This window comes from Phaethon aethereus (assembly GCF_964289735.1).
Source record: "Phaethon aethereus genome assembly, chromosome: 25".
NCBI lineage: Eukaryota > Metazoa > Chordata > Aves > Phaethontiformes > Phaethontidae > Phaethon > Phaethon aethereus.
Genome location: NC_138601.1, coordinates 2,610,100 through 2,622,277, shown reverse-complemented (window position 1 = coordinate 2,622,277; position 12,178 = coordinate 2,610,100). Strand labels below are relative to the sequence as shown.

The 12,178-nt window shown below is 59.0% G+C and overlaps 2 protein-coding genes across 3 annotated transcripts; one reads left to right on the top strand and one right to left on the bottom strand.

Moving 5' to 3' along the window:
• Positions 1-40: 40 nt before the first annotated feature.
• On the bottom strand, positions 41-4,072 carry PSMC5 (proteasome 26S subunit, ATPase 5; the record flags this gene model as incomplete). 2 transcript variants are annotated; one of them, XM_082010596.1, is made up of 12 exons in its annotated part: positions 41-285; positions 622-708; positions 783-893; positions 1,040-1,138; positions 1,215-1,405; positions 1,578-1,704; positions 1,877-2,107; positions 2,222-2,278; positions 2,673-2,770; positions 2,946-3,015; positions 3,470-3,541; positions 4,034-4,072. In XM_082010596.1, the coding sequence occupies 12 exons, from the start codon at positions 4,070-4,072 to the stop codon at positions 232-234; spliced, it is 1,236 nt and encodes a 411-aa protein (XP_081866722.1). In that variant the 3' UTR covers positions 41-231. The 2 variants fall into 2 exon arrangements, with proteins under 2 accessions (XP_081866722.1, XP_081866723.1); XM_082010597.1 differs by lacking the exon at positions 4,034-4,072 and having other exon boundaries at positions 1,215-1,334; positions 1,549-1,704; positions 3,470-3,616.
• Positions 4,073-4,855: 783 nt separating this feature from the next.
• Positions 4,856-10,845, top strand: FTSJ3 (FtsJ RNA 2'-O-methyltransferase 3; the record flags this gene model as incomplete). The annotated part of the gene is made up of 21 exons (XM_082010580.1): positions 4,856-4,922; positions 5,022-5,127; positions 5,326-5,372; positions 5,549-5,628; positions 5,845-5,944; positions 6,113-6,307; positions 6,387-6,502; positions 6,994-7,098; positions 7,277-7,377; positions 7,452-7,532; positions 7,622-7,789; positions 8,143-8,278; positions 8,384-8,589; positions 8,709-8,829; positions 8,918-9,011; positions 9,269-9,416; positions 9,526-9,602; positions 9,741-9,843; positions 9,978-10,161; positions 10,263-10,357; positions 10,656-10,845. The coding sequence occupies 21 exons, from the start codon at positions 4,856-4,858 to the stop codon at positions 10,843-10,845; spliced, it is 2,520 nt and encodes an 839-aa protein (XP_081866706.1).
• Positions 10,846-12,178: the final 1,333 nt, after the last annotated feature.

Genomic DNA, 12,178 nt, shown 5'->3' with positions numbered 1-12,178 from the left:
GTCGCAGGCAGAGGGGAGGGGGGTGTTTACATATTCCCAGGGTGTATGGCTCAGGGGTGCCTGCTCTGCCTCTTGTGTAACCATTTTTTTTGTCTATTTTGGATATTTTCTAATAAAACCAGTTAGCAGCAGCTCTGTGTGTGCGTGCTGGAGTCCTGCAGCCCTTTCCCCCAACTCAGTGCACGGGCATGGCCATAGCAGCACTTTATTAGAGACAACGCAGCCTCACCGTTACTTCCACAGCTTCTTGATGGACATGTTCTTCTCACTATCCTTCTGCATCACCTGGGCAGGGAGGAGATGACAGTTGGTTCCCAGCACACAGCCCCCCATGGGGGTCCTAATAACCCCAAAACCCAACCCCAATACTAAGCTTCAGCCCTGGACAGGGAAGGCACTGCAGGCTCTGGCTGTGCACCACAGCCCCAGGAAAGATCTCCATTACCGCCTCAGCCTCTGCTATGTCACTCACATAGGGACAACCCCCTTAACGCTGTGGCTTGTCCCCATAGCCAACACCCCTCAAGCTCTGCAGCTGCCAGCAGATGCTGCCCAGGACAGTTTGTGCCCCTACAAGAAGGAGCTGGTGGTGGAAGAATTTGCCTGCCCCATGGAGCTTACCTTGGCAACAGCCATTTCAAAGTCTTCTTGTGTGACATGCACTCGCCTCTCCCTCAGCGCATACATGCCGGCTTCTGTGCACACCCCCTGCAAGGGACAGGGACATCACCCACCGCTCTCCCTCTGCCAGCCCCCATGACCCTGCAGTGCCCCTGGATCACCTTCACTTCTGCGCCCGACGCCCCTGGCATCAGCTCCGCGATCTTCCGCAGGTTGATGCCCCGCGTCAGGTTCATTTTCCGGGAGTGGATCTTGAGGATGTCCAGACGGGCCTGGAGGAAAACAGCAGCAAAGTGAGGGTTGGAGCCACAGCAATCGCTCCCAGAGAGGGCTGGGGACAACATGCTGTCCCCCTCCAGGACAAGGACAGCAGGTGACCAAGGGAGAGCCAGGGCCTGCCATGGGGCACCCCACCTACCTCCTCGTTGGGAGGGGGGAACTCAATCTTCCTGTCAATGCGGCCAGGGCGCAGCAGAGCCGAGTCCAGGATGTCGATTCGGTTTGTGGCCATGATCACCTGCACGGGGAGAACAACTGTCACCACTCCTGGCAGGACACTGCCCTGTCCCCAGGCAGGGATGACACCCTTCTACCTTGATGTTCTTGGTGGCCTCAAAGCCATCGAGCTGGTTGAGGAGCTCCAGCATCGTGCGCTGCACCTCGCTGTCCCCACCAGAGCCCCCCTCCAGGCGGGAGGAGCCAATGGAGTCAATCTCGTCCATGAAGATGATGGAGGGAGCATGCTCCCGGGCCATCACAAACAGCTCCCGCACCATGCGGGCACCTGCGGAGACCAGAGAGGGCTGAGCCCTGGCACTGTGCACAGCTCAGCACATCCACAGCGCTTCCATCTGCCCAGGGCACCACACGAGAGGCCTGTCTCAAGGCCACCCAGCACCACAAGAGCCCTCGCTGGGGCTCCGGCACAAGCAGCTGCCTCCCTCGCACCCTTTTACCTTCACCGATGAACTTCTGCACCAGCTCGGAGCCTGAGACACGGATGAAGGTGCAGTCAGTGTGGTGGGCCACAGCCCTGGCCAGCAAGGTCTTGCCTGTGCCGGGGGGTCCATAGAGCAGCACACCCTGCAACGGTCACACGGAGACCTCAGCACCCCTGTCCGTACCCGCACAGGAAGACACACCCCGACAGGAGACACAGGGACCCCCCTCAGGGGTGACAGAGGAAGCATCACAATGGCACTGTAGCACCCCAGAAAGCTGACCCCCACTGCAGGCCCACAGCACCAGTACTTGCCTTGGGCTGAGCAATCCCCAGCGCCTCAAAAAGCTCAGGATGCTTGACCGGCAGCTCGATCACTTCCTTGATCTCCTTTATCTGCTTGTCCAACCCTCCAATCATCTCATATGTGGAATCCGGAACCTTCTCCACCATCATCAGGGACACAAGAGGGTCCACTTTGTTTGGCAGGATCTTGTGCAGTGTGTAGCTGTCATTGCGCAGGGCCACACGGCAGTTCGGGGTCACCTGCAGCGAGAGCAGAGGGGAGTTCAGTATCCCCGTGACTGCAAAGGGGTCAGGCAGCGCCAGGCTGCCCAGAGGGAGCAGTCATGTCCCCTCCCTTGGCCCCAGGACACTCACATCATTAATGTCGATGTTCTTGTCCACGTCCACCACAAACTTCCCCTCTGGGTGCACCTGGAAGGCAGCAGTTGCCACCATGAGAGTTATTTCTCTGAGAAGTCCCCTGTTGTGTGCCCGATATCCACACCAGCTGCTCGGAGCAGGAGGAAGGAGCCAGAGAGCTCAGCCACCATCAAACACGCTGCAGCCCCTCCTGCCCCCAGGAAGCTCTAAGCCAGGTGCCTCCCACCTACTTGGGGAAGGTTTGGGCACAGAAGAGCTGCCTCAACATGCCTCTCTGGAGAAAAAGCTCTCGCTTCACATCTTTCAGTTGCTACATCCCTCCAGAGCTCATGCTCACACTTGCCCTAACCCCCGTGGGGTCAAAGCGAGGGTCTGTCTGACCCCAGCTTCCTCACCCCTGCTCTGCCCCAGGCGTGGTCACCCTCGGGACAGTTCAGCCTCGTACCTTGACAAGCACTTTCTTCTTGTCCATGGCTCTCACCACCTCTCCCACATAGGAGCCCTGCTCCTGCAGCAGCTGCAGCTCCTCCCGCAGCAGACGCACTGTGTAAAGGGGGACATCAGCACCAGCCACAGGCACCCAAGCCCAGACCCCCGCCCACAACAGAGGGGCAGCACTCGCCACGGTGGCCAGCAGCCAGGCCAGGAGCTACTAGCCCAGCAGGTAGGGCCAGCCACAGAGCCCTGAGTGAGAAAGATGAGAGGAGCCAAGCCATACCTTTAGCGTTCAGCTCATTTCTCTGCGCTTGCAGGCGCCGCAGATTCTGGCTCTTCTCATTCACAATGAGCTGTTGGGAGAAAAGCTTTGCTGAGTCCTCCATGCCCCATGCAAAGCTCACATCAACTGAGCATGGGCACCCACACAATGGCCTCTGTCTCAGGACAGGCACAGGGAGAGATACAGCCCTTCCCAGCAGGACATGGCCAGCCAATCCCCACTGCCAAGGGCTAGACAACACCTCACGTGCGCACACACACAAAGCAGTGCTGTCAGTTTGTAGAACTGAGACTCATCTTGTACATCTGCACCACTCAAAAGTTGAGTCCCGCTTGTAGGTATTGGGGCACTGCTTCTTCCTCGCACCCCAGAACAGGGCACCCACAGTACAGAAAAGGCTGAGGGTGCTTTCGAAGCAAGCACAAGCGTAGGGACATGGCCACGCAGTTCCAGCTGGAACCACAGCGATGCCATTCCCGGGGCAGGCCAGCTGCCCATCTCCTGTGCAGCCAGGACTGGCTCACCTGCAGCTCCTCGATCTTGGACAGGTAGTACTGCCGGAGACCCGTGCCGCCTTTCCCATCATCCATCTCCATCTGTGAGAGAGCAGAGCTCAGCAACACCGGCCTTAGCCCCAAGGGCCTCCCACTCCCCACCCAGAGCCTCGAAAACAATATCTACTCTCGGTCAGTCTCTGTGTTGACTCTCTAATCCTCATTTCCCCTTCCGACCTCCCCGGGTCAGGTCCTGGGTCCCCGCTTTCCCTCCCACCCACCTTCTGTCTCCCCGGGCCGGTGTTCAACAGCAGTCCCCAAGTTCCCGTTCCCCTGCGAGTCTCACCATTCCCACACACACCCCTTCTTCCTACCCTCTCCCGGAGCCTGGTCCTGCATCCCCCAAGGCCTGCCCCTGGCCCCGGTCGGCCCCCACCCGCTCGGGGAGGCTGAGGCAAGACCCGCCGAGTCACGGCGCCCGCCAGGCCCCGATCAGATCCGGTCCCAGCAGAGCCCCGCGGCAGCACGACGTGACCCGAGCACCCCCCGGCCGGCGGCCGCACCCCGCTCCGGCTCGGTCCGGTCCAGCCGCACCTGCTCAGGCCCGTCCACCGCCATCTTCTCCGCCGGCATCTGGACCCCGGCACCGCTCCTGCCGGCACTAAAGATGGCCGCCGCCCTCCTTCCGCACCTCGCCCCCTGCGCGCCGGACGTGATAGCGTCACTTCCTCTCGACGCCGCGACACGCGCCGACCAAACCGTCGCCCAGTCCCAAGGAGACGCATGCGCATTGTAGCGCCGGCGGGATGGAGTGCGCATGCGCGATGGACGCTCTCCCCAGTTGGGGCCTTGTCGCCATCTTGGTACGGTCAAAGGTGATTTTTCCATATCATTAAGTACCAGAGGTGCAAGTGCAGACCACGGACACGCTTCCGAAGTGACGCGTTATCGGTTCCCTTTCTTCCGTCCGCGGCAGCCCGCATGGCCGCAGCGGCGGGGACGCGCCACTCCGCAGATGGCGGCGAGGGCGAGAGGAAGCGGAAGTTGAGCAGTTGGCGTGGGGCACGTCGGGAACACGGTGCGGGCACGCGGCGGCATCGGGATCGGGGTCGTGTGTGTATGTTTGTCTGTGGGTGTGTGTGTCTGTCTCTGTGTGTGGGTGTGTGCCGGGGCAGCGGTAGCGCCTGGAACGGGGAAGGGGTGCACCGGGCTGCGGGTAGGCCTTGGGTGGACACGAGGCCCGGGTAGGCCGGCAGCAGCGGGGGAACGCTGAGGGGACACTGGGGTTCTCCTGGGGAGGTCACTGGGAGGCACGGTCCTCTCCGCCCCGAGCTCACACCGACTGTTTTCCCTCAGGTCCGTGCCGGCGGCTGACAGCAGGGCCCGACCCTACGGAGGGCCCCAACCGGTGCCACCATGGGCAAGAAAAGCAAATTGGGCAAGAGCCGGAGGGACAAGTTCTACCATCTGGCCAAGGAGACGGGTGAGGGGCCTGCCTGCTCACTGCAGGGCTGGGGGAGGGCTGCTGCCCCGGCAACCCGTAACCTCAGTAATCCCTAACCTGTGGCTCTCCCTCCCACAGGCTTTCGCTCCCGCTCCTCCTTCAAGCTTCTCCAGCTCAATAGGAAGTTCCAGTTCCTGCAGAAAGCCCGGGCGCTGCTGGATCTGTGTGCAGCCCCCGGCGGATGGTGAGTGCTGTCAGCGCCCCAAGTCACAGCCCAGTGCCACCAGCCACCCTGGGACATTGTAATGAAGCAGCTTGTGTGTTTTCTGTTGTGTCTCTGTCCTCGATGCCAAAGCTGATCCCAAACCCTTGGCAGCACAGTTCAAGGCTGGGGGATCTGCTGGGATCCTGCTGTAGCTTTGATTCTCTCTGTTCTTTCCAGGCTGCAGGTGGCTTCCAAATTCATGCCAGTTTCCAGCTTGATCATTGGTGAGTGATGGGACCAGCAGGAGCAGACTAGGGGCAGGGACCTCCACCACAGTCCCTGGATGTGGCCAAAGAAAGGGGATCCTGGTAGGAGGAGAGGGCAGGTGGGCAAGCCACATGGGATGAGCTGGAGCCCAGTTTTGAGGGATTGCGGTATTCATATCTGTTCCTTCTAACAGGGGTGGATTTGGTCCCTATCAAGCCTATTCCCAACGTGGTGACACTGCAGGAGGACATCACCACTGAAAAATGCCGCCAGGTACGAACCCGTCTCCCCTGCCTTGAGCATCACATGGGGGATGATGTCTGGGTCAGAGAAGGTCCATCTGTGATGGGAGTGGGCATCACCCTGCCTGCTCAGCTGGGGTTCGCTCAGGGGTAGGATGGAGGCGCTGAGCTGAGCTGACACAGATCGGGGGTGCTGCTTGTCAGTTCTTGCAGAGGAGTTAGACAAACACGCGTCCCCATCCCTCAGGCCCTGCGCAAGGAGCTACAGACGTGGAAGGTGGATGTGGTACTGAATGACGGAGCACCCAACGTGGGAGCCAGCTGGGTGCATGATGCCTACTCTCAAGGTGGGGCCTGCCCAGAGCTGGCCTGTGGCCTGGCATGGTCGGGGGGGTACGAGGGCAGGCACATCTCATACCCCAGCAGGGCAGGGAGGCAGCGATGTGTACTGTGGGACAAGGAGCTGGGCAGAGGGGACAGTGATGACTGCTAACTGCTCTTCTCCTCTGCTCCAGCCAACCTGACCCTCATGGCCCTGAAACTGGCCTGCGAATTCCTCTGCAAGGGCGGCTGGTTCATCACCAAGGTTTTTCGTTCCCGGGACTACCAGCCACTCCTCTGGATCTTCCAGCAGTTCTTCCACAAGGTCCAGGCCACGAAGCCCCAAGCCTCTCGCAATGAGTCTGCTGAGATCTTTGTTGTGTGCCAGGGTGAGCAGCTGGGAGGACCTGCAGCTGCTGGAATGGGGCTGGGAAAAACCTGCTGATGGCCCTGATTCTTCCATCCCAGGTTATCAGGCTCCAGACAAAATCGACAGCAAGTTCTTTGACCCAAAATATGCTTTCAAGGAGGTGGAGGTTCAGACTAAATCTGTTAGCGAACTGGTCAGCAAAAAGAAGCCAAAGGTATGAGCAAGGCCAAACACGCGCAAATGCGACTGGGAATTGGGGCTAAAGAGATTGTAATAACGAAAGTTGCTCAGGAAAATTGAAAGGTCTGGGGATGCGAAGTGGTGGAAGTGACAGTTTTGGGAATGTTTACAGTCTTAGAAGGCGGTGCAGTGGTGGGGAAATGTTAATACAAGTTGATGGATTGGTAAAACTCTACAACAGTTGGCCACAGGGTTTGTGTCTGTGTCAGATGTCTTTAGGATACAGGACATTAAAGGTCATGTCAAGTGGCCTCTAACTTTTATCGCTGTCACCTCTCTGAGTCTGTGGTGGGACTGGGAGGTGCCGTGGAGCTGGCAGGTTGGGGCTGGTAACTTGCCCTTGTCCCTAACTCGTGTCTTGCTGCAGTGTCCACATGACTTATGTGACATCATTCATTCTTTAGGGGTGGTTGAAGCTGCTTGCATGTGCCCTACTACGGCTCATACAGCTCCTTCCTCCTGTAGGCAGAAGGCTACGCAGATGGTGACACGATCCTCTACCACCGCTTCACCCTGATGGACTTCCTCAAGGCTCCCAACCCCGTGGACTTCCTCTCCAAGGCCAACGAGGTGAGTGCCTGAGATGAGGGGGACCTTGGTGGCCCCTGAGACATCCCCAGGAGCACAGAGCGATGAAAAGAGGGAGCCAGGTGCCCCAGCAATGGTCCAGTTCCTGTTCTTGTGGAGGGGAGGCAGCGCAGGAGCTGGAGCTCAGGCATTAACAGCCCTTTCCCTCTGTCCTGTCCAGATCACACTCGGGGACGGTGAGCTGGAGAATCACAGTTCCACCACGGAGGAGCTGCGTCAGTGCTGCAAGGACATCCGCGTGCTGGGACGCAAAGAGCTTAGGTGCTGGGAGGGACTGGGGCAGGGCAGTATGCTGGTCCCAGTGGGTGTCTCTAACAATCTGCCTCCCTGCACAGAGCCCTGCTGAACTGGAGGACGAAGTTGCGGCGCTTTTTGGCCAAAAAGCTGAAAGAGCAGGCAAAGGAGCTGGATATCAAGTAGGAACAATGGGGCTGCCCCAGAGCGCCTATGCGGCGGGATGGGCCTGCCATTAGGAAGGACGGTCTGAGCTTCTTCCTTTTGGCAGCCTGAGCTCCGGTGAAGAGGAAGAAGGTAAAGAGGAGGAGAAGAAGGAGAAGAAAGAGAAGAAAACATTGCTAAAAGCCGCAGATGATGAGGTGGTGAAAGAGGAAGAGGAGGAAGTAGAGCTGGCATTGGCAGAGATGAAGGCCAAGGAGCTGGCAGAGTTAAAGAGGTAAAAAGCTCTCACATGAGGAGAGATGGAGGAGCACTGCACCAGCAGAGCACAGAGGGGCTCCAGTCATGGGGACAGAGGGTGGTAGTGTCAGAGCCTGTCTCTCTGTTGACAGTGGGTGGGGTCTGTGGGTCTGGGGTCCTCGGGACCATCTGCTCTTCCAAGCAGCTGGAGCGGCTGTTCCAAGCTGGCATGGGCCCCCTTTGTGCCAGAGTTGGGGAGCCCTTACATAGGGCAGACAGTGCTGCTGAGGGAGATCTGGCACCCATGTGGCAGTGGATGAGCCGCTGGGATGGCGGGGCGGGGGGGGGGATGGGGGTGGTGTAGCCTCATTTCTTTGCCTCCTACTCCAGAAAGAAGAAGAAGATCCTGAAGGAACAGCGGAAGCAGCGTGAGCGTGTGGAGCTGAAGATGGACCTCCCTGGTGTCTCCATCGCTGATGATGGTGACACCAGCATGTTCTCTCTCCGAACTATCCACAGGACCCCGGTGCGTGGGGCAGGGGGAGGCCAGGCTCCAAGAGCCATCAGGGCCAGGGCAGTGGTGGGCACGTGACTGGACTGTAGCTTGTGATTCATCTTACTTGTGTTGCAGCTACTGAACGAGATGACCCGGGGGGACATGGCATCAGCAGATGCCCTCCTGGAGATAGGACCTGGGGACGATGACATTTATGTCTCGGATCACGAAGAGGAGGACGATGTGTCCCTGGCCAGCGATCTGGACCCGGAAGAACTTGTTGAGATCGAGGCCCGTCAGCGCCGGCTGGAGCGGGAAAGGCGAGAGCAGGGTGCAAAGAGGTGAGAGCTGAGAGAGACCTCCCTGGAGCAGAGGCTTCCTTTGGAGCAGCTCCAGAATCCGGCAGTGGGCACACCCCATCCTGGCTGGGAGGCACTGATCCTGCTGCTGTTTGTCACAGGGTGAAGTTTAAGCAGAAGGAAGAGGAGGAGGAAGGGGAGGAAGTGGAGAATCCCCTGCTGGTGCCTCTGGAGGAGAAGTCGGTGCTGGAGGAACGACAGACCAGCCTGTGGTTTGGGAAGGTGAGTCCCACTGGGCCAGAAATGACAGAGCAGCCTTGGCCGCAGCAGCTCCTCAGATCTGCCCTGACCCCCTGCTCCCCATCCCCAGGATGCCTTTGCTGGCATCGAGGACGATGCAGATGAGGACCTGGAGCTGGGGCAGTCGCAGATGTTGGCTGAGAGACAGCACGAGTCTCAGAGAGGTCAGTGCGGAGGGCTGCATCACTCTGGGGGGCACAGAGAGACAGCCCCATGGCCTAGTCTGGGGCACTGGATCAAACCATGATGGGGATACTGCTCTGAGCAGCACCAGAGAACTCCAGAGGTTATTTCCAGCCTGGATCGTTACACAGTTAACGAGCTGGCATTAGTGTAGTGTTAATGAGCTGAGACTCCAGAGGAATGATCTGCAGTGGGATCTGCCTCAACCCTTTCTCACTCAGTTGTTCCTGTTCCGCAGACAAAGTGACAAAGAAAGGGCAGAAGAAGAAGGTACCCCAGGAGGAAGCTCCAGCTGAGCCCTCACCTGCCGCAGACACAGGACCCGACACTGGTAATGCGCAGGATGAGCAGAGCAGCGATGATGACAGCAGCAGCGATGAAGAGAGGTGAGGGCTGAGAGGCGGTGCCCTGGATGTTCTCCCACAGTTCCACGGTCCTGGAGGGCTGGGAGGTGGGAGGTGAGGACCCTAGCCCTGAACATTCTCCATTACATAGGCCACTGACACCGGTGGGGAGAAAGCGGGGCCGTGTTGAGCCATGTGGCTTCGAGGTGGTGCCCATTGAGAACCCAGGTGAGTGGGGGGTGCTGTCTGGACCCATGTGTGCCCAGTGATACCATGCGAGTCCCTCTTTAGGGTCAGACTATGCTTATCTGGGCTGGCAAGGCTGCTTGCAGATAGGCCAAGCTTTAATCTGTCCATATGTTGCAGTGAAAAAAGCCCGTGTCCTGGACGCAGAGGGCCTGGCACTCGGCTCCGTCATCGCCACCTCCAAAAAGGCCAGGCGGGACCTGATTGATGACTCCTTCAACAGGTACTTAGAGCTGTGGGTGCTGGAGGGGGAGCAGCATTTGGTCTCCCAACAAGAGACAGGCCATGGGGGTGGCAGATGTATTGGTGTGGGGACCTCATGTCCTGCTCACAACTCACCTGAGTCCCCCCGCCCAGGTATTCCTTCAATGAGGATGAGGGAGAGCTGCCGGAGTGGTTCACAGAGGAGGAGAAGCAGCACCGGCGCAAGCAGATACCTGTGGACCGGCAGACGGTTGAGGCGTATCGGCAGCGCTGGCGTGAAATCAACGCCCGTCCCATCAAGAAGGTGGCAGAGGCCAAAGCCCGCAAGAAGCGACGGGTGAGTGCGGCTGTGGACCTGAATGGGTGCTTCGTTCCCCCTCCCTGGTGCTCCATCCCTCCTCCAACCTCCTTTGTCCCTCACCCTCGCTGTCCCCACAGATGCTGAAGAAGATGGAGCAGATGAAGAAGAAAGCAGAGGCCGTGGTGAGCACGGTGGATATCTCGGAGCGGGAGAAAGTGGCCCAGCTGCGGCGGTGAGTGGCAAAGCTGAGGTCCAGATCCTTCGTGTTGTGCTGGGCTGGTTTGCCATGCCTTATCCCTGCAGCCACAGCACAGGGACAGCCCTGCATAATGTGGCTGGGCTGGCAAAGGCTGGGCTGGATCTGGGTGTAGGCTGAGGCATGGCAGAGCAAGCAAGGGAGCCCCATTTTGGGGCGCACAGGCCCAGAGGCGTGGTGGGAGCCCATATTGGTCTTTGGTCCCAAAGCCAAACTGCTGGAGCTGGGCCACCGTGCTGGGTTCTCATTCTCACCTTTTGCCGTTCTCTTGCAGCATCTACAAGAAGGCTGGACTGGCCAAGGAGAAGCGGCAGGTCACCTATTTGGTGGCTAAGAAAGGTGTAGGACGCCGGGTACGCCGTCCTCCTGGTGTCAAAGGCCAGTTCAAGGTCGTCGACAGCCGCCTGAAGAAGGATGTGAGAGCTCAGAAGCGCAAAGAACAGAAGAAAAAACACCGTAAGTGATGTGGGACCAGCTCCATCCTCAGCAACAGACTCAGCTTGGGGCATGGGTCAGGGCTGGCTCCTGTCCTCCCACTGTGGCCTCGGGAGCAGCTGGCTCACCCTGCCCCTCTCCCCCGTCGTGGGGACAGGGCTGTGACCTAGCCACATGTTGCTGTTAGTCCGTGCCTTGATGTGACATTGCCTCCTGTCCTCCGGTGGGGCAGGGAGGGTTTTATTTGGCCTTGGTGCTGTAGCATCGATCCCCTTCCTGTGCTTGCTGTGTGGCCACATCTCCAGGTCTCTGACCAGTGCTGGCTGTGCTGGGACACTCGCCTTGCAGAGATGACACGAGCATCCACACCGGCCCTCGCTGTGCCCAGAGAGGTTGCGCCTAACGGGGGCGGCTCCCTGAGCCATATTTGTCACCGAGGGGCGATGGGTGCTGAGCCCTGAGGCAGGCAGGTGTTGGTGGTCTGCACAGAGCAGCTCCTCGGTTACAGCAGAATTAAAACTTGGTCTGAGACCACACCGGGATGTGTCCTGCGCCTTGGCGAGGTGAGGGGCTTACGCTGCGAGCTGCCATGTCCGTTCATGCACCGTTTGGCAGGCAGAGAGAGGACGGTCAGGTAGGTGGGTTCTGTGTATCTCTGCTAATGCCTCAGGGAGCCCACCAGCCTCAGGCCCACCTCATTTAATCACTGGCAAAGAAGCTGAACAGCGATTACCCCGCCCGGCAGCCAGCCAGCTTGACATCCACCCAACCAACACAGTCCACAGCAGCCACCCCATCCCCACTGCCCCTCCATCCGTACCCCTTCCAGGTGTGGGACCGTGCAAGTTTAGGAAAAGAAAGACTGAGAGAAAAGATGCAATGCGGAAATGTATTTATTTAAACCCGGGACAGGGGCTGGGGGGACCACGGCTTTTCTGTCAACAAGTGCCCAGATCTGTTTTGGTGGGATTGCAGAGGTGTTCCCAGGTCCCTCGTGAGGACAGTGGCACCGTGTTAGTGCCAGGGTGGGGGCTGGAGTAGCACCATGACACAGGGAGAGCAAGACTGGGTGAGGGGCAGTCAAGATCTGCTGGGGAAGGGACAGTCAGTCTGACAGGAGAGAGAAGGTCTTGGTCCCATTCAGGTGCTGTGGGGTGCCCCGGAGCTCCCGGGGGGTGGTAGAGGGAAGATGCACCGGGGTCTCTCTGTAAAGCCACTGCTTGGCTGCTCAGCCAAAGTCAAATACCCATGGCAGGAGCTGGCAGAGCAGCAAGACGTCTCTGCCCATGGGGTGTGGCTGTGGCTCCATTGGGTGCTGGTGGGGTGGGAGCTGTGCTACAAGGAGAAGCGGCTGAGGCCAGA